At 46.1% G+C, this 26020-nt stretch overlaps 1 protein-coding gene across 1 annotated transcript in view; it reads right to left on the bottom strand.

Annotated features, from left to right (window-relative positions):
• LOC129398493 (tubulin beta-8 chain-like) overlaps window positions 1–26020 on the bottom strand; it is a 96339-nt gene that overhangs the window by 17895 nt on the left and 52424 nt on the right. The window contains 6 exon segments of the mRNA XM_063604079.1: window positions 1386–1581; window positions 11013–11559; window positions 15291–22543; window positions 22546–22626; window positions 23122–23232; window positions 23311–23419. Of these exon segments, the coding sequence (XP_063460149.1) occupies window positions 21573–22543; window positions 22546–22626; window positions 23122–23232; window positions 23311–23419 (1272 nt within the window). The 3' untranslated portion in view covers window positions 1386–1581; window positions 11013–11559; window positions 15291–21572.

Genomic DNA, 26020 nt, shown 5'->3' on the forward strand with positions numbered 1-26020 from the left:
TTATTACATTAGTATTGGAAGCGATGGTGTTGATTAGATCAGTGATAGGGCATGGTGTGGATATTATTACATTAGTATTAGAAGCGATGGTGTGCATTAGATCAGTGATAGGGCATGCTCTGGATGTTGTTACATTAGTATTAGAAGCGATGGTGTGGATTAGATGAGTGTTATGGCATGGTGTGTATATTATTACATTAGTATTAGAAGCGATGGTGTGCATTAGATCAGGGATAGGTCATGGTGTGGATATTATTACATTAGTATTAGAAGGGATGGTGTGGATTAGATGAGTGGTAGGGCATGGTGTGGATATTACTACATTAGTATTAGAAGCGATGGTGTGGATTAGATCAATGTTAGGGCATGGTGTGGATATTATTACATTAGTATTAGAAGCGATGGTGTGCATTAGATCAGTGATAGGGCATGGTGTGGATATTATTACATTAGTATTAGAAGGGATGGTGTGGATTAGATGACTGTTAGGGCATGGTGTGGATATTATTACATTAGTATTAGAAGCGATGGTGTGGATTAGATGAGTGTTAGGGCATGGTGCGGATATTATTACATTAGTATTAGAAGCGATGCTGTGCGTTAGATTAGTGGTAGGGCATGTTGTGGATATTTTTACATTAGTATTAGAAGCGATGGTGTGCATTAGATCAGTGACAGGGCATGTTGTGGATATTATTACATTAGTATTAGAAGGGATGGTGTGGATTAGATGAGTGGTAGGGCATGGTGTGGATATTATTACATTAGTATTGGAAGTGATGGTGTGGATTAGATCAGTGATAGGGCATGGTGTGGATATTATTACATTGGTATTGGAAGCGATGGTGTGGACTAGATCAGTGATAGTGCATGGTGTGGATATTACTACATTAGTATTGGAAGCGATGGTGTGGATTAGATCAGTGATAGGGCATGGTGTGGATATTATTACATTAGTATTGGAAGGGATGGTGTGGATTAGATCAGTGATAGGGCATGGTGTGGATATTATCACATTAGTATTGGAAGCGATGATGTGGACTAGATCAGTGATAGGGCATGGTGTGGATATTATTACATTGGTATTGGAAGCGATGGTGTGGATTACATCAGTTTTAGGGCATGGTGCGAATATTATATGGGTGTTAGGGCACGGTGTGGATATCATAGTAATGTATAGCACAGTGTGATTATTATATTAGAGGCCACTGTAAGAATATATATTAGCAGCCACTGTGTCTTGGACGTTGACCATGATACTAGGGTATACTCCAAACAGTGAGATTTGGGGGTTTTATTTTTCTAGATTAATTTCTTCCTCTGCTGAGTACTCTAAAGACTCACTCCTTGGCACTCAGGGCCGTGGACGGCAGCTTTTTACTCACCAATGAAGAACACCAAATTAACTTGACCCTCGTGCTGCCCTGAGGAAGTTGAAGCTCCTCGCTGCTTCTGGCACCTCAGCGGGAAGTTGGTTGGGGCGGGATCGCGCGCCCTCTGGTGGAGCGATTGTTCATCACAGACGCTCTTGCTCACAGTTTCTCGGCGGATGTGCGCCCCCTCCTGGCTGTCCTGAAATACCTATAAAATTCAATATTCAGTTTATTCAGTGTCATAATTTTGGAAATTCAAACCGAAATAAAGGCCACTATATCCATACATTTCCCATAAATGGTGATGGAAGAATTATTTGGAAGCCATATAGAATGAAGTGACTCTATACACAAATTAAAACACAAAAACCTACTCAAAATAGTCCAGAGACTACAACTTGAAATGCAAAACTATAAATAATCTAAAAGAAAACCTAAGAGACATTGGATTTGGTGTTGAGTTTTAACACACAGCATCAAGTGCCAATTCGTGAAAATACTGAGAACAGACTTTATAAAACTAAATTTTCTACTATGAAAAACCCTATTCAGAGAACAAAAAGACAAGACACACTGTGAGAAGATATTTACAAAATACAAACGTGATTTTAAAAACTGTATTGAAAATACACAAACAACTCTTCAAACGAACACTAAGAAAACTAAAGGCCCAAATAAAACTGGGTAAATATCTGAACAGACATCCAGCCAAATAAAATATATAGATAGCAGGCCAGGTGTGTTGGCTCATGCCTATAACCCCAGCACTTTGGGAGGCTGAGGCGGGTGAGTCACCTGAGGTCAGGAATTTGAGATCAGCCCGGCCAACACAGTGATACCCCCTCTCTACTAAAAATACAAAAAAATTAGCCAGGCATGCTGGTGGGTGCCTGTAATCCCAGCTACTTGGGAGGCTGATGCAAGAGAATTGCTTGAATATCGGAGGTGGAGGTTGCAGTGAGCCAAGATCACGCCACTGCACTCCAGCCTGAGTGACAGAACGAGACTCTATCTCAATAAAAAAAAAAGAAGAAAAAAAAGAAAATATACAGATAGCACATAATCACACAAAAGGATGCTCAATATATCTCATTAGGAGACTGGAAATTGAAATAATGCTGAGATATCACTGCACACCTAGTACAACTGTGGGACTCTTAAAAAAGCTCAACAGTAACAATTGGAGGTTGAAGAACAATAGGTACGGCCATTCATTACTGGCAGAATGCATGAATGGGTACAGCCACTTTGGGAAACAGTTTGACAGTTTTTCCCAAAGATAAACAAGTCTTACCTTACAATCCAACAAATGCACCCCTAAATTATGTATGTTTAGACAGCTGCTTTGAAAAATTATGTTCAAACAAAAACTAGCATGTAATTATATACGAGCCACTCTACTCATCATGGCCAAAACTTGAAGTAATCAGAACATTCTTCAATAGCTGAATGCATAATCAATTTGAAGTACAACCATGCAATGGAATGCCATTCACCAACAGAAAGGAATGAACTGTCAATCCATGAAAAGAAATGAATGAATCTTGCATCTATGTTGCTAAGTAAAGGGTGGCATTATGAAGATGCTATACATTATATGACTCCATTCATATGACATTCTGGAAAAAGCACAACCAAAGAGATGATAGTCAGATCAGTGACTGTCTGGGGTGGGGATCTGAAGTATTCTGTATGCTACTTCAGTAGTGGATATCTGACAGTATGCATTTGATAAAACCCACAGAATTTTAATGCACAAAGAACAAATCACAATCTACACAAATTAAATTATTTAGGATGTGGAAGTATCTAAGGACAAAATACAGAGTGCAACCAAGAATCTAACTGTATTACCAATATATGTGGCAAGTGGTGGGCCAAAGGTGCTGAGCTGGAAATGAGTAGAATCCATAGACTAAAAACAAAATGTACTATATACATGAACAGTGGACTCTATTTTATAAAGTTATTTCCCATAGGGATAATAGTTAATTTTGAAACCACTATATCTGTAAAAAGAAAAATAACCATGATTTTCCTCTATACTATGAACATTCCACTTTTAACAGCAAATTGTGGGGGGGTGGGTGTTTCCCACACCAACCAATTTTCCAACTCTCTGGAAAACAATTGGGTATCCTGTAATTCAACTGTGACACTGATTACCTGGAGTTAGTATACACCCTACAGGTTAAGGGCTTAGTAACACCAGACTGTCCACAACCTCAGATGCCAATCACAAGTAATGAATCCCCAGTTTACCCAAACTTCTATATGACTTGGCTAGAAACTAGGCATTCCTACACCCCCTCTTCAGGTTTGACAATTTGCTATGATGGCTTATGGAACTAGGAAATACTTACTTATGTTTACCAGTTATTATGGTCTCAATGTGTGTACACCCCCACCCCAAATTCCTATTTTGAAATGTAATCCCCAAAGGGATGGTATTCAGAGGTAACCGAGAGGTGATCGGATCATGAGGGTGCTGTCCTCATGAATGAAACCAGTGCCCTTATAAAAGCGTCTAGGAGCCCGTTTCCCCATTCTGCCATGTCACGACATGCTAGAAGGCACTATCTATGATAGATGAGCCCTCACTAGGCATCAAATCTGTCAGCCTTTATCTGGAACTTTCCAAATTCCATATTTTAGGAATTTTTATGGAAGCTTCATCATGTAGACATGACAGATTATTAACTCAATTTCCAGTCCCTTCACACCCTCAAAGGATTGCATGTTAAGCTAAAAGTTACAACCTTCTTATCATGGCTTGGTCTTCCTGGTGACCATCCCCATCCTGAAACCATCCAGGAACCCACAGAGTGTCCTTATTAGAACAGAAGCCATTCCTATTATCCAGGAGATTCCAAGAGATTTAGGAACTCTGCGTCAGGAACCAGGGCCAAAGACCAAATATTAGAACACAAGATGCTCCTACTGTTCAGGAAATTGTAATAGTTTTAGGAGCTCTGTACCAGGAACTGCAGACACAGACCAAACATATATTTCTTATTAAGTCCCAACCTGGAATCTTGATCAAGAATGAATTCCTTGTTCCCAATGGTACAAGGGATGAAATAAATGGCAGATAGATAGTAGGAGCCAGGTTCCTCACTATTACAGTGAGAAGTTACAGATAAAAAATAGGGAAGCCTAGAATGATCTCTGTCATAATGAGTCAGAATATATATATACAACATAAGTATAAACTCACATTTAGCTTAACATATACACAGATGGTTCCACATAGAAACCTTTATAATTAAGTGGGTACATATAAGTTAGAAGACACACATATATTTCTTTGCACTGTCAGCTGTAAGTTTCATGATGCAATGACCACATTTAGTGTCCAGATGTAAGTTTTTCATACCATTCTCTAACAAAAGAAATCAGGGCTATTAGAAGAAATAGCTGAAACTAGGACTGGGACAGAAAATATATGAGCCAGGGTACTTTTGAAGTAACAGAAATACATTATAAAAAAAACATGAAATTATGTAAAAGGAGCCAGTGGAAAGAGCTACCAATGGCCACAGGTATGAACAAAGAGCAACAAAATACTGTAGAATTAGATAACAACCAAAAGATTAAAGTAACTATCTGTGGATCCATACTGGTATAAATAAATGATTAAACAGATATGCAAATGGGCTGAATAGAAATCTCTTATACAGAAGAATTCCAAATACCTGATATAGACACTCAGCCATCAAGGAGGTGGGGCTAACTCCCCATTCCTTAGGTATGAGCTCTGCATGATGACTTCCTCCAAAAGCATACATACAATATAGACATGGGAAAAAAGTAACTTCACGGTGAAAAACCTGAAAACACTGCCTCAACCAAGTGATAAAAGTTAACATTAATGGTGATAACGCATCTTGAGAGCATGAAGTGACTAGACTAGCACTTGCAAACCAAAAATAAAATTCAAAGATCTTTCCCACAACCACCTCTCCACCAGGGGACACCAAAGTTAACCTGGAAGACTGGTTCAGGCTATGATGGGAAAGAGGTGGTCAGACATTCCTCAGTATGCCCTCCTCCCTTTTGGAATTCAGGAAAAGCCAATCAGCATTTAACATCAACACGACCTTAAATCTGATAAGAAACATTTACAATCTATTCTCTCTGAAGCCTGCTACCTGGAAGCTTCATCTCCATGATAAAACCTTGGTCTCCATAACCCCTTATCATAACCCAGACAGTCCTTTCTATTGATAGTAAGTCTTTCAACAAACTGCCAATCAGAAAAATTTTAAATGTACCTATAACCTGGAAGCCCCACCCCACCCTAATCCTTTGGGTTGTCCCACCTTTCTGGACCGAACCAATATATATCTTAAATACACTTGATTGATGTCTCCTATCTCCCTAAAATGTATAGAACCAACCTGCACCCCAACAACCTCGGGCACATGTTCTCAGGGTCTCCTGAGGGCTGTGTCATGGGCAATGGTCACTCATATTTGGCTCAGAATACATCTCTTCAAATATTTTACAGTCTTTGACTCTTTTTGCGGACACACTACACATCTGCTCTGCTTCCCCCAAACCCCTAAACCCAGGCTGATTATGAGAAAAACCCCAAGTAAACCACAATGGAGGACATTCTACACAATACCTCACCAATCCTCCTAACACTGTTTCAGGTCCTCAGAAGTAAAGTCTGAGAGACTGCCACAGCCAAGAAGAGCCTGACATGATGACTAAATGTCCTATGGGATCTTAGATAGGATCCTGGGAGAGAAAAAGGCAGAACTAAGGGAAACCAAATAAGATGTGAGCTTATTTAATAATATAGTAATATCCAGTCATTAACTATGACAAGAAATGATATAAGATGTTGGTCAGGAGTGGTGGCTCAGGCCTGTAATCCCAGCACTTTGGGAGGCTGAGGCGGGCAGATCACCTAAGATCAGGAGTTCAAGACCAGCCTGGCCAACGTGGTGAAACCTCATCTCTACTAAAAATACAAAAATTAGCCGGGTGTGATGGCAGGTGCCTGTAATACCAGCTACTCAGGAGGCTGAGGCAGGAGAATTGCTTGAACCTGGGAGGCGGAGGTTGCAGTGAGCCGAGATCATGCCACTGCATTCCAGCCTGGTTGAGACTCTGTCTGAAAGAAAAAAAAAAAAAAAAAAAAAAGATGTTAAACCTATCTGATACATGTTGATATGTTAAAAAGAGGGGAAACTAGGTTGCGTCTACATGGGAAATCTGCATTTTCTTCCCAATTTCTGTGTGAATCTAAAACTAATTTAAAATAAAACCTCTATTTAAAAATTGTAATTTTTTCAGATATCTGCTAAATTATTTCTACTAAAAATTAGTAATTGGCAGTAACTACTCCTACTTTTAAAAATAAGAGCATTCATGATACTGCAAAGTAAATTATACAGACTAATACATACTTTCAAAGAAATGCCCCTTTTACATGTTTTATGTTAAGATAACATATATGTGTAAACATGGTCGTATCATTTTTCTTATGGTGTAGTTCACTCTCTAAGAAAGCTGGTCATCTTAGAACCAGGGAAAAAAATTCACATTTTGGAGACTATTTCAATTTACGGCTGGATGCTTTCAAAGTATGACTTTGTGAAAAAAAAAAAAGTTCAAATTGATTCCTTGTGACTGGATCACTTATTCTAATGAATGCTTGCCTTTATTTTGTTTCCCAGCATTTCTTTCAGCTACGATACAACAGAAGCAAATATTTGCCACTGGAAAAAATATTCAAAGACACTCTTAGGTTAATCTATAGCTGATGACAGTCAGTCTAGTCTACATAGCAAGCAGCTTCAAGATATGATTATTTAGCTAAGCGGGAAATGGGACGTGACTGCTGCCTCATTCCCACGCCTCTCTGGACCTGATAATTTAGAGGAAGCTCACATTTGCAAGATAAAAATTTTCTTTTCCTTCTCAGTATTAAATATGCTGTCACAATAGAAGAAAGCTTTACTGACTTCTTAAATGATGTGTTGAGACCGGAAACCTAAAATGATAGTTACTGAGAATAGTGCTAAAGCCCTAAGTTTTTAGTCACACCCTCACCTAGGTAGGAACCTAACCAAAAGGGGAGAACTGTTGAACAAATTACGGGAGGTCATTGTTTTGGTCACAACTCCTGCATTAGGCCACACTGAGCAGGCAAAACCAGAATGGAGACACTCACGCTGAATGACACACAACGAAGCTGAAACTTTAAGGAAGTAGATAGATCCCAAAAGAGCTCCCTTTTTCCTTGAAGAGATTCCAGTCTACCTGAGTCAGCATAAAGAAGTCCCCTCTGCTTTAATTCTTACCAAAACAAGTAACTTGAAGTAATCTGATATTAACAAATCAGTTGTTATTTTCTATTGCTCTATTTCCGCCTTACACAACACAGTGTTCTGCTATTGCCCAGAGGGCACTGAGACCAAATAAAAGTTGAAAATGCCACACTGAAAGCAAATAAGTCCTAATAACTCAACTTACAACGATAACAAAGAGTGACACCAATGCCCAAAGTTTTGATCAGTATCTCAAAATTGAGAGGCTGACCAAAAGGGAGGAATTCTTACATCAAACAACATTTGGGCTTTAGAAGCCTCCCAATGAGTCCTTGTAAAGAGTCGCGGCTGGGCACCGTGGCTCACGCCTGTAATCCCGGCACTTTGGGAGGCCGAGACGGGTGGCTCATGAGGTCAGGAAATCGAGACCATCATGGCTTACAAGGTGAAACCCAGTCTCTACTAAAAAAAAAAATACAAAAAAATTAGCGGGACTTGGTGGCGGCAGCCTGCAGTCCCAGCTACTCGGGAGGCCGGGACAGGAGAATGGCATGAACCCGGGAGGCGGAGCTTGCTGTGAGCTGAGATCGCGCCACTGCACTCCAGAGCGAGACTCCGCCTAAAAAAAAAAAAAAGAAGAAGAAGAAGAATCGCAACCTACTTTACTATAGAAACAAACTGAAAACCTGACTTGGGAATGTATCATTGTTACAAATAGCGGCGGTTCAGCCAATCACATCAGCCGAGTGTCAGTCAATGGCCGGCAGCCAGCTGTTCAAAACAAGTTCCAAGAAGGCAAATCCGGGCTGTAACCAGGTCTGTAACCAATCCAGCCACCTCTATACCTCACTTCTGTTTTCTGTATGTCACTTTTTTTCTCTGGCTATAAATTTAACCTGCACATATTGTGTGGCAGATCATTCTGAACCATTTTTGGTCTGGACTGCTGCCTGATTCTAGAACCACAAAAAAAAAGCCAATTAAGATCTGCAAACGCACATTTGTTGTAATTTTGTATTTTAACAGTTGTGCCCTACAAAAGACATTAAGCTGAAATTAATCAAAAATCATTTACGGTCATGATTAGGTCATAAAAAATTGTCAAACATAACAATTCTTCAAAAAAAGCTAAAAAGTATTTTTTAAAAATATTGTTGATGGAAAAAAGAGTGCAAAAGTAGATAGGAAAATTATGTACAAAACTAAAAACAGAGGAGAAATTAAAAGTCAAATAATTGCATCAAACTGGAAACCTAGAAAAAATGGGTGATTTCCTAGTAAAAATACACATTAACAAAATGGGCACTGAAATAAGGCAACTATGAATATACCAATTAGCATAGAAAAGCTAAGAAAGGTCCTTAAAGATCTCCCAGTGGAAAAAGGCCCCAGGACCATCTGGGTCCATAGCTTAGTGTAAGCTGACTTAACTAAATGTGATTTTACACTCATGCATTGCATACATATGATGGTGGTCCCATGAGATAAAAATGGAGCTGAAAAATTCCTTCCTAGCCATCTTGTCATAAGCTCATGGCTCAAAGCATTACCTTTTCTCTGTTTTGATACCATGAAAGGAAAATAAATCTCAGGACCCCCAAATCACTAAGCCAAGGGAAAAGTCAAGCTGGGAGCTCGGTCAGGCAAACCTGTCCTCATTCTATTCCTAACTAAGATAGCTACAAAGATAAAAAGCTACATACCTCACTCACAATTTGCCCACAAAGAATTTCCTTTTGGACAAAGGACAGACAGCACTCAAAGTCATCCCTCACCTGAGACAGATGCATATCTGATTGCTTCCTCTGCCCTATTATTTATGTAAAAATGCAGATTCATTGAGCCAGACTAAATTGTGTATTCAGTGGAAGGCTGATCAAGGATTCAAAAGAATGCAACCTTTTGTCTCCAACCTACTTCTGACCTGGAAGCACCCCCACTTCCTGCTTCCAGTTGTCCCGCCTTACTGGGCCAAATGACTGTATATCTTACACGTCTCATCTATTCCTAAAATGTACAAAAGCAAGCTCTACCCTGGCCACCTTGGACACATGTCGTCAGGACCTCCTGAGGCTGTGTCAAGGGTGTGTCCTTAATCTTGGCAAAATAAGCTTTCTAAATTGACTGAGACCTGTCTCAGATATTCTGGGATCACAATCTACAATCACCATGGTGTTATAGTTGACTGCAGCATTCAGTACAGAGACATGCTGTACAGGTTCGTAGCCTGGGAGCAATAGGCTATACTATGTAACTTAGGTGTGGAGTGGGCTACACCATTTAAGTTTTATAAGGACACTCTACAGTGTTCACACAAAGATGAAATCACCTAAGGATAGATTTCTCAGAAAGTATAACATCGTTACGAGATGCCTGAGTGTACTTTAAATGGTCAAAGCCTAGGAGAAAAAAAGAAACTTAACTCTTGTTATGGGTTAATAACAAAGCTTAAGAGAGTTAACATAGTTCATCTAATCTAAGATGCCAATGATTAAAAAACATTATTTTATGCACCATCACAAATAGGTTGCCAATTAAACCGACTTTCTGAATAACACACAAATGTGAATTTACTTCTATTAATGCCAGGAAAGTAAAATGAAAAATAAATTATGGTTTTGACATGTTAAAGCAAATAAGGCGGGGGTTAGCCTGAGGCCTTCCCTAAGCAAACAGAAACCGAACTTGGAGGCATTTGAACTGACTTAAAAAAATTAACAAACCAACCACAGTCAATGCCAAAAAGCTCAGCAGCCAGTTGGCTGTATGACTAGGGACGCTGAGGGAACCATCCCCACAACAGGCGGTCGCCTAGCTGGAGCCACTGAGGAGCCTCACTTAGGGGCCACCCTAAGAGCTCAAAGCCCCAAGCCGATTTCCGTTCTGGTGCTTCCTGCGTGATTCATGAACCATTCCTTTGCTGAAATAAACTCCGCTTAAATTTATTTTACCTAAAATCCTTTTAACAGACAAAGTCCAGTATTTACACTGAAAATACGGTTGTGAAAACTCACATCTACATCTGCTCTTCAATATTTTTCAAGTACTTTAACACTCTAAGAAAAACGAGCCACTGGAGCGCAAATAAAAGCAAATCGTGGGGTGCGCGTCTCCCTGGGGCTCTCCATGTTGCCCTCAGGGTTTCTCCCTTCTCTGTCCCGGATCCACCCCAAACAAACCCAAATTGGTCAAAAATTAAAAAATGAAACAACTCAGTTATGCTATAATAATGAATAACAAAGCCACTTAATGATGGGCCACTTTGTAAAATAAAATAAATACAACTTGAGAAAGTGGAGCGCGAGGCAGCGCGGCCTCCTCAACGCTGAGCCGGGACAGAAAGCTTTTTCCTCACCTTTCCTCGGGCAGCCTCGGGGACCATGAAGCCACAGCTTCCCCAGTCGTTCCTGAGGAGCTGAGGAGAAGGAGGCTGGGTCGTCCCTGGCCACGGTCCCCAGGTGTTCCTATAGAGCCAGCGGCGTCTCCCGAGTGGGTCCTGAGGAGGAGGAGGCTGGGTCCTCTCAGGTGTCCCTGTAGGGATGGAGGCGTCTCCTGCGTAGGTCCTGAGGAGGCGGCTCGGCTCCGCCCCCTGGAGCCGCAGGGCGTCTGTGCCGGAACCCGGGCGCCTCTTGAGGTTCTGTGAGGCGGCATCGCGCCCCCTGACGGCCGTCGCAGGCGGTGCAGGATGCTCAGGTGCTCGCGGTCGAGCTGTGGCCTCGCCCCTCCGGTGAATCTCCGAAGTTCACTGTTCTGACAATTACTTGCCATGACTTTTGAAAAACCAGCTGAGGCCGGGCGCGGTGGCTCACGCCTGTAATCCCAGCACTTTGGGAGGTCGAGGCGGGCGGATCGCGAGGTCAGCAGATCGAGACCATCCTGGCTAACACGGTGAAACCCCGTCTCTACAAAAAAATAAATAAATAAAAAATTAGCCGGGAGTGGTGGCGGGCGCCTATAGTTCCAGTTACTCGGGAGGCTGAGGCAGGAGAATCGCTTGAACCCGGGAGGGGGAGGTTTCATGGAGCCTCCTCTAAACAGAAAAGACCGACCCCCAGTCAGTGTTTTATTTTCCCTGATGACCGCAGGCCATGAACTTATGGAACAATAACGTAATTAGGCTCTTGGACCCAGGGAAGTAGCTCCATGCCACCTGCCCTCATTTGCTGAACATTTTGGTTTCTCGGATCTGCTACTCAGTTTCCAGTCTCTTCCTCCCTGCCAATGCTGCCAGCGTGCCTCTTCTGCAAGCAGCAACCGCCTTCCACCTTCCATTCTCTACTCTTTAGCCATCATCTGGCTGGACTTTTCAGAACGGACTGCAAAGGAGAATAAACTGGCTGAGTCTGAGGGTGCACTCACGTGCAAAGTTGCAAGCTTTAATGTACCCATCTTGGCAGATTTTGGCTCCTTAGAGTTCTTTCTCATTTGGGGATCTCATGTGCCCTCTCATGAGGTGGGCTCGCTGACTGTCTGCGCTGGTGGCATCTGGCAGCACCTTGTCAAGTGCACCTAGGTAAGAACCTGGCTGCACCTGATGCTTAGCCAAATGGGGAGCCCACAGTTCTGTGTATCAGGTGATGTTTAATCTCTGGAGGTTAATGAACGTGAGGGAGCGATACTGTCTGGGACTGTCCACATATTGCGTCTGAGTCACTGAAGGAAAAGAATGTAGGGTCTGTTTGCTGGGACTGGACACCTCCATAATCACATGCTCCGTGAAATGCAGGCAGGAGATCTCGCTTTCTACCTCTGGGATGGGAGTGTGCAGTTTCAGAGTGAGACTAGCTCACACAACTGACTCTTTATTTGGGAAAGAGAAATGAAATCAGATGCAGCAATTTAATATCCACTAAGATGATATCTTAATCACAAACACTCTTCTGGTTTTTAGAAATGTGAATGTTATTTACACTAGGTTAAAAAACCTGAGTATCCAACAGTATGACACCGACTAAAGAAATACTGGTGCACTCTGGAACCTTGCACACCACTTATTGGCATGGGAACAATGGGAACACGCCTATGCAAAGATGTGCATGGAAATTAGAAGAATGCAACACTGTAGAACAGATGTGACTAGGTGCATGATCAAGAGCACACAAGACCAAGCCTGCCTCTTCACACACAAGACCGCGCCTGAGTCTGCACCACGTGACGGGACCATTGTGGAGCAAGCCTGGGAGATTCTGATGTAGGCAGCAGAGGCGTCACTTAGGGACCAGACTTCTGTGGGAAACCACCATCTCCTTCCAACCCAGATGCACTTCGTGGGAAACGCGAGCAGATGAAGGTCATGTAGGAGACGAAAGAACTCGCTCCCCAAGCCCATAGGCCTTTGTCCTCCACCCATGGACCGAAGCATCTTGTTAGATGACGGCCGCCCGCAGCCAGGGCCAGCGGAGAACCTGCCATGGAGCAGAGGTCCGTAAAGAACTGCTGACTGTCACTGTCCCTACTTGGGGGCCACTGGGGGATCTGATGCATCTCACTACCCTTTGTAAAGGAATTATTGAAAATGTCAGCCCTCTAACAAGGCATAGGTTGATTAGTTACAGGATTTAACATTTCTATTTTAAAAGGCAGCATTGAAGAATGTCTTTACAAAGGCTGTACAAAGCCTGCCATATTCTTTGTCACACAGATTGACTCATGTGCAATGCAGCCATTTGATGAAACACTGGCATTTACTAGATGTAAACTTATTAGCAGACGACAACTAGAAATAGTGTGCTGGATGTGCCCGTTTATTTATATGAATATAACCATCTCTCTAGATGCATCGAAAGATACACAACATGAGATCCACTTTATTTCTACAAGTTTATGATCAGGTGGTCAGGACAGGGAAAGAAGAGGAAAAAACTTTAAATCATGGACCTTTATTCTTAGACACCTTTATCCTACATACACAAGGGACATGCATGGTTGAAATAACGGAAACAAGGTGGATAAAAGTGAAAGTAACTTAAACTACTTTACCCAGGAATGCCCAATTCAGGTGCTGCAGAGAAGAGCATGAGAACCGGGTGTCTTCAGGACAGGTGTGCATCTGGGAGCAGAGTGGGCATTCATCAGCAGGGAGGAGCAAGGCCTGGGTCGGGGGACACTGGGGCTGCTGTCCCAGAGGCTGGCAGTGTAGCCCTGAACCCCCAAGACTTCACTGAGTCTCCCCTCAACCACCTAAACCAGAATAAACTGATGTAGCAGGACTCCTCAAACACTGTGCAGGGTCTCCATGTCCTCGATGGCCCCCGATGAGCCACAGTACCCTCAGGTCCTGGTGAAGGAGCTGGTGCTGCCTCCTGCCTTTCCCCACATGGGGTCCTGCAGCTCATCCCACACAGCCTCAGATTCCCTCTACAGAACCTGCCCACAGATGTCTTCCGAGACCGGCAATACTGGGAGGCCTGTGGCCCAGACCCAGGAGGAACCAGCTGAGAGGCTCCGTGGAGGTATCGCTGATGGTGTAACCAGAATGAAAATGCCCACTTCTGTTCTGCTCCCTGAGAACAACTGTCAAGCCAGCATGAGTTTCCAGTTGGAACTTTTCCTTTTCTCCCCATGTTTGTCGCTGTTTTAATGGACATTGCCTGGCTATTAAATCCCCCGATGAACTCACTTTGAAAATTATCTATTGCACTGGGCACCCTTTCAGGAATCACTGAGTGTTAATTTTCTCAGTCTGAGTGATAATTTATGAGTCAAACAAGGACAGATCTGAAGCCAGAGGCTGCTCCTGTTGGAAAATCCCTGAGGATGATGTTCCGGGGAAGCCTCCAGCCTTGGGAGTCCCGTGGAACTGAGCCAGCCCAGGTCATGAAGGGAGCTGGTGCCAGACACTGACTGGGGACCTGCTGGCCTCTGGGCAGACCGCTCTGTCCCTGCACCTGGCCTGCCAGGTATCCCTGTGCAGTCATACCAAGTCCTGTGCTCAGAAGGGCCCCAGAGTAGTTTAAAGTTCTGCTGCCGCCCCTGGAAGCTCATGATTTTGAACAACAACAACAAAAAAAACCCCACGTTTTCCACTCAGCCCCACACATTATGTGGCCTGCGCAGCTGTCAGGCTGTGGCCACAGTGCTGGCATCTCTCACACAATGAAGGCTGCTGGAGTCCTGGCTGACTTGTTTTGACTCTTTTGTGAGGCCCACACCTAAGCTAAACACTCACGTGCCCCCATGCTGACTCCCCACACTCTAAAGCGTGAATCTGCCCCTTCAGCTGGGAGAGGGTCCTCATGTCATCTGGGTTTTCAGAGAGAAGGTCAAGGGAGCCTGGGTTCTAGTTCTTCAGTAATCAAGAGTAAGGGTCTTACCTGTTCACAGGTCCCTGTGGCTGCTTTACAGAAAGCAGGAAGTGGCCACTTCAGCCACACGGCTGCATTTCCAGCTCAGTCCAGGCAGAGCTGCACCCTGCCTTGCACCTCTGCAGATCCTGAGGGGAGTCCTTAACTGAGCCAGGGCGAGTCCTGGGGGCACTCTGCCCCTGTGGACACTGCCCCTGGGCAGGCCCTGAATCTCCTCTGCTCCCACACTCTAGAGTTCAACAGGTCTCAGGGGCTCTGCCTGAGGACTGCCCTTCAACCAGGTATTCGTAATTTCCCCAAGACCCAGGCTTGCTGAGTCACTCAGTTACCTGAATGCCTTTTTCACAAAGGGATGACTGTGCTGCTCCGTCTTCCTTCTTTTTGTTTGTGAGGCCACAGGGAAATCTGGATCCTCTGGTGAAAAAGCAAATCCAGTTTCTTCTTCTTCTCTTCTTCTTCTTCTTCTTCTTCTTCTTCTTCTTCTTCTTCTTCTTCTTCTGCTGCTGCTGCTGCTGCTGCCGGTTCTTGTAAATGTCCTCACTTGGTTTCTGGGCAGCAACTTCCTTGACTTGCCTGGGGAGCGGATCTGAGCTGCATTTACCAGGCCATGCCCAGGGGAAGTGATCAGTGTGGGACCGTGAAGCTGGATTTCCCCAGGAGCTCCCTCCAAGCTTCTGGTATGATGATAAGACTCGGGATGAACCAAGGATCTCGAACCATGGGACAATGTGAAGTCTAGACCCAGTGGAGGAAGAGAAAGGCTACGGGAAGGGCAGGCTTCACTTTACTGAGCATCCGCTACCTGCCACACAGTTTCACGTGACTTATTCTGTGTGTTTCTCACAGCACCCTTGAGAAATACAGACTACGATCACATCTTTTACATAAAAGAAAACCACCATCCAGGGAGGCGAAGTCCCTTGCTCACAGACTGTCATGTGGGAAGCTCTCTGGATGCAGTGATGTCCTCCAGCTGCAGTACCAGGCAAGCTGTCCCAGAGTTCATGGAGCGGAAAGGCTCGAGAAGCAACTGAGGATGCTCGAATCACAGGTTTATAAAATCCATTCGTAAAACACAGCAAGAAGCTGAGGGAAGGAGATGGGAGGGCCGTATGACCTGATTCCTGTGCTGTCAACATTCATCGGTTCTCTTCTTTCTCTGCTAGTCAACCTCACCCCCTCAGGTGTGACCACGAGGACCAGAGCTGAGGTCTGGGCAAGAGTGCTCACAGCTGAAGGGCTTATGACACACACCAGCTCAATGGGACAGACATGGGACAAGTGTGCCTGATCATGGTGGAGTTGCCAAGAAGCAGCTGTCGCACTGCCATGGGTTCTACGTGTTTCTTGGGCAGAGGACGCATGCGACCAGAATGGGCACCAGGAATGGTGGTGAACGAAGGCCCCATGGTTCTGCATGTTTAGGTGTCTCTTGTATAAAGGCACATTGTGAATTGAACATTTAGTGCCCAGGAGCCTCATGCATATTAAGTATCTCTTGGCCCTTGTGTCTCTTCCTTCCCACATGTAACATACCTGTTCTCTGTAACTATCTATTCTGAACGTATCTAAAAACCATGTCTTGCCTGTGTTATACAAACCACATGCATACTCACGTTCTCTGATGTAGCTGAATGTTTCCTAAGGCCAGGGCACATTTCAGGGTCACATAGAGTGGAGAGAGGGACCAAAATAGCCTTGCTCTGTTTGACTCCCAGCCGAGATGTCTGCTGGGCAGCACTGCCTCTGTAGGCTCTAATGGGGGAAGGGAGCTCAAGGGAGCCTCTGGGGCTGGGCAGGCTACCAGAGAGTGTGGACATTTGGGTGGACCCTGACGGAGGACTTGGGTTTCCTTGGGAGGAAATGTCAGGAAGGGCATCTGGGGCTGAGAGCACTGTGTGAGCAACAGAAGGAAGGAAACTGTGGCTGGCTGGGAAGGGATGGTATGGGGGACAGGGTGAGACTTCTGGCCCTGGGTGCTCAGATGAAGACCTGGGGTTGCCTAGTGGCTGGAAACACACACCAGCTGTGGCAACTTGACCTCTGGGATGTGAGTGTACAGGCAGCTGCTGAGAACGGCTGTGGATTTGGAGATGTGGCTACAGGGAATGGGCAATGGATTCATCTGGGAATTCTGCAGGCAGTGGCCCATAGAGGAAACAGCCTGGAAATGAGACTGCAGATACGTGCTAAAGAGGCTGGAGGAACAGTGACCCCAGTACAAGTTTATGGATCTTATCCACAATCTAAAGAAATGGAGGCCAAATGGCTTTTGAAATTCTAAGATACATGCAGAGGAAGAGTAATGCTTCATGGGAGAGCCAGACTCTTACTGGCAGTGACGCTACACAGTAGAGCTCTGTTCCTCCTGCCCATGTCTGTGGTTGGGGCTGGGGTAGTGCACAAACATGACGCTGATGAGGCCCAAGCATTGTTGGAAAAGAATTCAGCAGCTGCCACAAGAATCTTGAATCCGTGGGTGAAGACCTTGACTTTCTCTGGGACCAATGTGGTCAAGAACAAAGTAAAATCATGACAACAAACACTGTTCAGTTTTCCAAATATAGGCTATTTTAAATACTCTACATTTACCCTCAAAGACTGACATAACTTAGAATAACTTTTATAACAGCAAGGATGAGAACTAAAACTTAAATTGTAAATACAATTTTATTTATAAAAACAAAGTTAGCTTCAAATATTTTATGAACTAGTAGAATTTTAACCTTTTGTCACATTTCCCAACAAAGTAAATAATTCTTTTTTTCACTTCTAGTCTGTCAGAAGAAAAGTCTTAGCTGAAATGGCCAGAAACTCTGACGCACACTCCGGAGGCTGCTTCCGGGGCACCTCAGCACGGCCGCTTTTCCATCCCGGCCCTCACTTGATGAGGTCCAGCAGGGTTGAAATTGTTTGACATGCTTGTTCCCAGTGCGGTAAAGAAATAGCACTTGAATGTAAATTTAATTTCCTCAGCAAGGCCATTTTTATTTTTTTTTTAATTTCTGCAGAAAGGGTACACTCACCAGCAGTTTTGCCACAAGAGTATACTGAGCAAAGGAGACAGGGTCATTTATAACCTGACGCATCCACCCTACTGCTGTGTCCAGTTTCCAGCGGCTGGAACGGGACCTCACATTCTGTATTTGTTCCGATTGGCTAGCAACTTAGAACTTTTTTAGAGAGGAAAAGGCAGAGGAGAACAAAGGAAGGAGGAAGTAACTTGTGGAATGCTGAAAAAAGTAAAAACACCTTCGAATAAAGAAGAGGAACAGGCAATGACCTAAAGCTTGCTTGGACTAGTATAAGCATGCCAGGGCAAATATTTAGGCTAAATTGTGGGAGCTAAGAACATAAAGTACATTGATTTCTTTATTAGGGCTAGCAGATATTTAAGAATGTTAGCACAGGTCTTTGAATAAATTTTGCTTCTAAGAGAAGTTACTATTTATTTCTAATGAGATGGGAAGGAAAGTCTTTGAAGAGGAAACTCTACTTTTTACAGAAGTAGGAACTTAGACTTACAGTTTGCACATTGACAAACTTGTTTTCCTTCCGTACACGAGGGGTTTATGATCCTCTGTTGCAACTGATTTGTCTTATGTAACTTCAAGAGTTACTCGTCAACCTACTTACTATTCTGGACTTTTCGGGAAATGGCAATTTGCCTTCCTATTTAGTGGGAGGGATACTGAGACTGCACTTTTTCTTACCCCAAGAAGTGCACAGTGTCATTGCAATGTCAACATCAGGGAGATCTCAGCCAGTGTGAAATAATTAGATCGTCCACTCAAAATTCTTAGTTACATCTTTTTAATATTTTCTTCACACTTCTTAAAAGCAGCTTAACAAGAATTGCATTAGTCAGGGTTTTCCAGAGAAACAGAAAAGAGAGGAGGAGATGTCCAGAATTGTCTCGTGTAATTACAGAGGCTAGAATCCAAGGAAGAGTGGCTTGAGTCCAGGGGCAGAATTCCCTCTTCCCCTGGGAGGTCAGTATTTCTTCCTTTAAGGCCTTCAACTGATTGGATGAGACCCACCCACATTATGGAGCATAATCTGCTTTACTAAAAGTATACTGGCTTAAATGCTAATTTCATCTGAAAAATACCACAGAATAATGTTGACCAAGTACTGGGAGAGGCCTTTTCCTTCATCTTTTGGTAAATTGCAATCCCTGGGTATATTCACATTTGAAACTCAAATGTGGGCATTGGCTACTGCAGGCCTTTCCCGGCTCAATGGAGTGCAGACAGGGGAGGCACAGGAGTGACTCCATTGTGTGAAGAGAAGACTGATGAGGGCCCGTGTGGCACCTCAGGTAGGGTCTGCACTGTCTGGACTATGGTCAGGCCCCTGCCTGAGCCAGCCCTGCTCTCCAGTGTCCCCAAGGAATCCCTGAAACTAGCATCTCATGGAGGAGATAGACGATGCAGGAGGTCCCCTGTGCCCAGAACAAATGGTACAACAAGGCCCCTCTGTTCCCCAAACTGGTCTCAGCAAACTTTCCCCACAGCTTGGATCTGGGCAGGTCACAGGGCCCAAACCTCATGACCAGCAGTGCTGGACCAGGGGGCTAGAAGGGCAGGTGGAGCTCTCTGACGACATTGTGGAGAGGAAGGGTGCCAGGCAAGGGGTGTCCAGGCAGGGGGTGTCCAGGATACTGTCCTGAGAGCCTCTCCAGGGACAGGTGCCCTTAGGGGCAGAGAAAAAGGCAACCGGGGAGACCAGAGGAGTCTGATGCAGATAAGGAGGGGCTCTGTCCAGTGATGTTTCTCCACAATGAGCTCTCCCGAGGACAAGCAGCCTGCTTTATAGGTGAACCCCATTGCACAGTGAGAAGACGAAGACTTCGGAACTCAGTTCCCTAGAACCTCTTCTCTCCCTGCATAGTCCGGCCCTATTGGTCCCTTCTGGTCTTGAAGGTCTTTAATGGAAACAAACCGCAAGGCCAAGGCCAGACCTGCCTGCCCTTCATGCCCATCTCCACGCAGCAGTTGAGTGTGGACTCTGCCTCCCCTGTCCCCCGAACAGTGAGTCCCCACCAGCCCCTCCAGGGACACAGTGCCAGCTCTGCAGCCCTCCCATCCCTCTGTCCATTCTTCTGCAGGCAGGATGGGCACTGTGGCTGGAGGAAGGCTCCTGATCCACTGCTTTGGGGGAATCTCTGATTTAGCACTCCACAGGGAACCCAACAGAGATCCAAAGCTGAGTACTGATTCAGAGAAAGAACATTTCTGCTAAGCTTAGGGCCTCAGGGAGGACAGATAATTATCTAAAGTTGACAGAACAATCAATTTTCTGGGTCTGAAGTTTACAAACAAAATCCCTCTCCTTTGAAGGCAGATTAGCCGTGGAAACACCTTCTACATTGCCTGCCTAAATGGTTTGTCTCTGCAATCAATCTCTCTATTCTTTCAAACAGAATTAGGATAATTTGCATAATTGTTTCTTGTCTCAGAGAAATCTTACGGGGAGGCTGTCTCCAGATAACCAGCAGCCTGGGCTCCAGGCTGGGTTGTTTCCCGACGCCAAACCCACAGGCAGCCTTGCGGTAAGGCTCCAGGCTCTAGAGCCAAAGGCTCTAGGTCAGAGGCTCCACCTGGGACCCCTGCGCCCTCCCTGCCAGGGCGGCAGAGGGAGCCACATCCCTGAAAGCCTCTGGCTTAGGGACCTCAGAATTCCCACCTCTGATAAGGTAATGAAATGAGCCAAAGTTGGTGAACAAACTGTGAACAAACTGGCCTACAGTGGCTAAAACCAGAGGGAGAAAAATAAGGTGATAAACCCCAAAAACCAGCCATCCTGGGAAGTTTCAAGGGGCTGCATAGGGTTCTACATAGGGTTCAGTGCATGTCACAGGCCCAGCAACCACATCTGCAGCCCCCAGGACCTAATCCCCTTCTACATAGGGTTCAGTGCATGTTAGCAAACACTGGGCTCGATTCCTGCCTAGTCCCTGCCAGATATCCCATGCCCACCTCATTAAGAGAATGAGGCCACACAATCACACCCAGGCCATCGTGGTGATGGAGTGGCTGGGGTCCAACTTGCACACCCTTCATTGCTGGTTCAGAGCCAGCTGTCTGACCACATTCCTACTCCAAGATGGGACTTTGGGGACATTAAAAGGGGTCAGCGACCCTGGTGGACAAAGTTCCAAAACATGGCCAGCTGGTCCCCTAGAAGTTTGGTACATGGGATAAGCCAAGGCTTTTCTTCAGGAACAGGTTTTCCACCACGTCGCTGCCCAAGGCCCAGGGCATCCCCAAGTTTGCGTGAAGCCTGCCTGCCATGTCCACAGCCCATGCTGAGCCCTCCTGGAGCCACTGGAATGCTTGTTCCTGGGCATGTGATAAGCCCAGACAGCTTCCGCCTTGCAGGACAACTGTGTGCATCTGGCAGCAGTAGCCAGAGGGCCCATGGAAGATGGAGGTGAAACCAGATGCTGTGAGAACACTTTATTAGGCAAAACCGCATACTATACAAATGCTTTAAAATGCAGCAGGAGATGTGAAGACACAAATGAACAAGCGCATAGTGACACATGGCTGTCAGAACACAGGAAAGAATCCACACTGCTTCCCCCCTTTACCTAGAAAAGGAGAGTTCTAGGCCACCTCCTCCTCAGCACACTCCTCATCCTCCTCCTCCTCCGCCGTGGCATCCTGATATTGCTGATATTCAGGCACCAGGTCGTTCATGTTGCTCTCGGCCTCGGTGAATTCCATCTCATCCATGCCCTCGCCTGTGTACCAGTGGAGGAAGGCCTTGCGCCTGAACATTGCTGTAAACTGCTCTGAGACACATGTGAAGAGTTCCTGGATGGCCGTATTATTCCCAATGAAGGTGGCTGACATTTTTAGCCCCCGGGGTGGGATGTCACAGACGGCTGTTTTTACGTTGTTGGGGAGCCAGTCAGCAAAGTAGCTGCTGTTCTTATCTTGAATGTTGAACATCTGTTCATCCACCTCCCTCATGGGCATGCGACCCCTGAAAATGGCAGCCGCCGTTAGGTAGTGGCCGTGATGGGGGTCACAGGCAGCCATCATGTTCTTAGCATCAAACATCTGCTGGGTGAGCTCAGCCACAGTCAAGGCCCAGTACTGCTGGCTGCCCCGGCTGGTCAGTGGGGCAAAGCCGGGCATGAAGAAATGCAGCCGGGGAAACGGAACCATGTTCACGGCCAGCTTCCGCAGGTCAGCATTCAGCTGGCCCGGGAAGCGCAGGCACATGGTGACCCCACTCATGGTAGCAGACACCAGGTGGTTCAGGTCACCATAGGTGGGTGTGGGCAGTTTTAGGGCCTTGGAACATATGTCATATAGCGCTTCGTTATCTATACAGAAGGTCTCATCCATGTTTTCCATGAGCTGGTGGACTGAGAGGGTGGCGTTGTAGGGCTCCACCACGGTGTCTGACACCTTGGGCGAGGGCAGGATGCTCAATGTGTTTATGATCCTGTCTGGGTACTCCTCCCGGATCTTACTGATGAGAAGGGTACCCATCCCAGACCCAGTCCCCCCACCCAGGGAGTGGGTCAGCTGGAAACCCTGCAGGCAGTCACAGCTCTCAGCCTCCTGACAACGTCCATCACTGACTCCATCAGCTCCGCGCCTTCGGTGTAGTGTCCCTTGGCCCAGTTGTTTCCGGCCCCACACTGACCTGTAAGACAGTACAGCCAGTCACTCGACGGCCAGGTATACGGTCATCAGTGGTCACCACCATAATGCAGAAAGGGCCAAGTGTCACATGTGAGGTGAAAGCACCATTCGCCCTGCAGGTGGAGCAAATGAAACCCGCTCCCCCAGAGTTACAGGACAGCAGCTTCCCCTGTTAGAAATTAAGACAGGAGTCAAACCTGAGACGGGCTCACAGACCTCGCTGCAGGTGGCTCCTGCCCATTCTCAGGAAAGGCAGTAGCCACGACCCCAGCTCAGCTCCCGACAAGGACATCAGTAGCTCCTCACCTTGAGGAGACACCCGGGCCTTCCTCCCGAAGCCCGTTTAGGACAGGCAGATTGAGCGACTCGACTCGGCGGATAGGAGGGTGTTCAGGGGCCCTGGCGCCACAGTTCCCACAGGATGACCTTGGGGTGTTCCTAGATTTTGAGCTGCCCTGGCTAAGGAGCCGCACCCCAGTCCTCGCCCGCAGCTCACCGGAAATGAAGTTGTCTGGCCTGACGACCTGCCCGAAGGGCCCCGAGCGCACAGAGTCCATGGTGCCCGGCTCCAGATCCACGAGCACAGCGCGGGGCACGTACCTGCTACCTGCGTGGGGAGGGAGGGCATGAGCGAGGGGAGAGCTACGTTCCCAGGAGGGCGGTGGGGGAAGGACGAGGGTCTCACCGCTGGCCTCGTTGTAGTACACGTTGATGCGCTCCAGCTGCAGGTGGCTGTCCCCATGGTAGGTGCCAGCGGAGTCGATGGCATGTTCATCAGAGATCACCTCCCAGAACTGCAACAGACAGGAGGGGCCAGACAGGCCGGGGCTGAGTCACGGAGGCGCCCCAGCCCCTCTCCCACCCCCACCCTCATCCACACCCCCATCCCCAGGCGGCCCTGTCCCTGGGGTCCACCCCAGCCGCCTCACCAGCCGCCCAGTTCCACCGTCCCCGACAGGGAGCCCAGGGGCCGCAATGCAGGGGCACCGCTCCCGCCACTGCCAACATCTTCCCCGGCCACCCGGTAGGCCCGGGCTGGGCCCTCAGAGCCCCGGCTGCCAACCTTGGCCCCGATCTGGTTCCCGTACTGCCCGATCTGCGTGAGCACAATCTCCCTCATGGCTAAGGCAGGATTAGGGCGGCAACAGAAGCGCGAGAAGGAGGAGCAGAGGCGCAGCGACCCAGCCCGCCCTCCGCTAACGCTTAAATAGCCCCGCGTCCACCTCCCTCAGCCTCCGATTGGGCTCCCAGAATAAGCAACAGCTTTACTTCCACACAGGTGCACCCACCTGTGAATCCCTTGGCGTTGAACGTCTGTTGGAGAACTCAGGTATCCTTGCTATGGTCCCTTCCACGTTGGGGAAAGCTGCTCAGCTGAAGAACTTCCTCCCACGTCTTTAGTAAGACTAAATTCCTAGCTGAGCTGAAACTGATTTTTCCTCCCATGTGGGAGGGGAAGACTCTTGTTTCCATATTCACAGAGTGCCTTTGCACCTGTCCCAGATTGATGACATATTTTTGTAACCGATGAGTCTTTTCATCTATTAGGAGATCTGTGGTTAGGAAAGGCCTTCCACATGTTAACTCAACAGGACTTAATTATACGTTTTACTTTGGAGCAGTTCAAACCCGCAGTAAGCTATGGGTGTTAGAGATAGTCAGGCCTCTGATTTAGCTAGTCTTCTTTAGGATTAGCCCTTTCACCTTTCCAGAGGACTGCGGTCTCCAGCAGAGTGAAGGTAATATTGGATTCTTAAAGCTGAGGATAGGTGTTGGGTTACGCCTGCTGTGAAAGATGGGCCATTGTCACTTTGCAGGCTTTTGGATTACCCAAACTGAGGAGTTATTTCTTCTGGTAAACATTTTTCAGATGGGGTGGGGAATGCCTCGATCTAACCAGTGAAGGTATCAGTAAGCATTAGCAAATATTTGAATCTCCTGCAGAAAGGCTTCAGGGTAAATTAGAGTTGCCAGTTCTCATGTAGATAGGTTCCTCAATTTTGGACAGGTTTAACTGGAGAAGGAGAAAATTGCTGGCCGTTTGGGTCATGTCAGGCACAGAGCTCACAGGGCTAAGTCACCTGTTTTAGTGTCTTGAAAAGATTTACCCCTATAAACAAATGAGACATTAACAGAAACAAAGAATCCCTTCTAGGGTGAAAAGAATCATGAAAGTGCTGAGTTATACTCCTGTGTTTGGTACTTGGCATTAGTAATTTATTACCATCATTCAGCCCGAGGGGCCCTGGACTGAAATGCAATCCCTGGACCATTTTTGTTCTTCTTCAGGGTATTCCGGCCCAGTTCTATGTATGCTGACCAGCACGCCCACAAGCTTCATTGGCCCTTTCAGTGCAGGGGCCTTGGCTGTGGCATCTACAAGGGCATTTCCTTTTACATGGTCAGTCTCTCTTTTGATCTCCTCTGCAATTAATTATAGTCACTTTTTGGCAGCAAAGCAGCATTCTAACAAGCTCAAAATCTGAATGATGTTGTATGGAAAAGCCCTTTGGGGTCAGGAGTCCCCACCCATTCCAAATTGCAGCATAAGCATGAAGCACTAAAAAATCAGACTTGGAATCAGTGTAAATGTTAACTTTTAAATCCTTTCCAACTGCAGGGGCCTAGTAAGTTCAATTAACTCAGCTTTTTGAGCTGAGGTCGAGGCCAGCAAGGCTTGTGCCTTGATTCTCTTGTGCTGACTACTAATAGCATATCTAGCCCTCCTGTTTTCCTGATGCATAAAAAAACTTGCATCTGTTAACCACTCTTCCTTGGGATGGTCAAGGGGCTCATCTCTCCTACGTCTGGCCTGCTAGAATAAATTTGTTTCATAACCTGTGACATGCTTTGGCTGTGTCCCCAGTCAAATCTTATCTTGAATTATAGCTCCCATAATTCCTACATATCGTGGGAGGGGCCCAGTGGGAGGTAATTGAATCGGGGGATGGGTCTTTCCCATGCTGTTCTCGTGACAGTGAATAAGCCTCATGAGATCTGGTGGTTTATTTATTTATTTATTTTTGAGACAGAGTCTTGCTCTGTTGCTCAGGCTGGAGTGCATTATCGTGATCTTGGCTCACAGCAACCTCTGATTCCCGGGTTCAAGCGATTCTCCTGTCTCAGCCTCCCGAGTAGCTGGGATTACAGGTGCCCACCACCATGCCTGTCTAATTTTTGTACTTTTAGTATAGACGGAGTTTCACCATGTTGGCCAGGCTGGCCTCGATCTCCTCACCTCAGGTCATCCACTGCCTTGGACTCCCAAAGTGCTGGGATTACAGCTGATGGTTTTATAAAGGGGAGTTTCCCTACACAAGCTCTTTTGCCTGCTGCCATGTAAGAGATGTGACTTTGTTCCTCACCTGCCTTCTGCCATGAGTGTGAGGCCTCTC

The sequence above is a fragment of the Pan paniscus genome, chromosome 4 (genome assembly GCF_029289425.2).
Source record: "Pan paniscus chromosome 4, NHGRI_mPanPan1-v2.0_pri, whole genome shotgun sequence".
In the NCBI taxonomy this organism is placed as follows: Eukaryota; Metazoa; Chordata; class Mammalia; order Primates; family Hominidae; genus Pan; species Pan paniscus.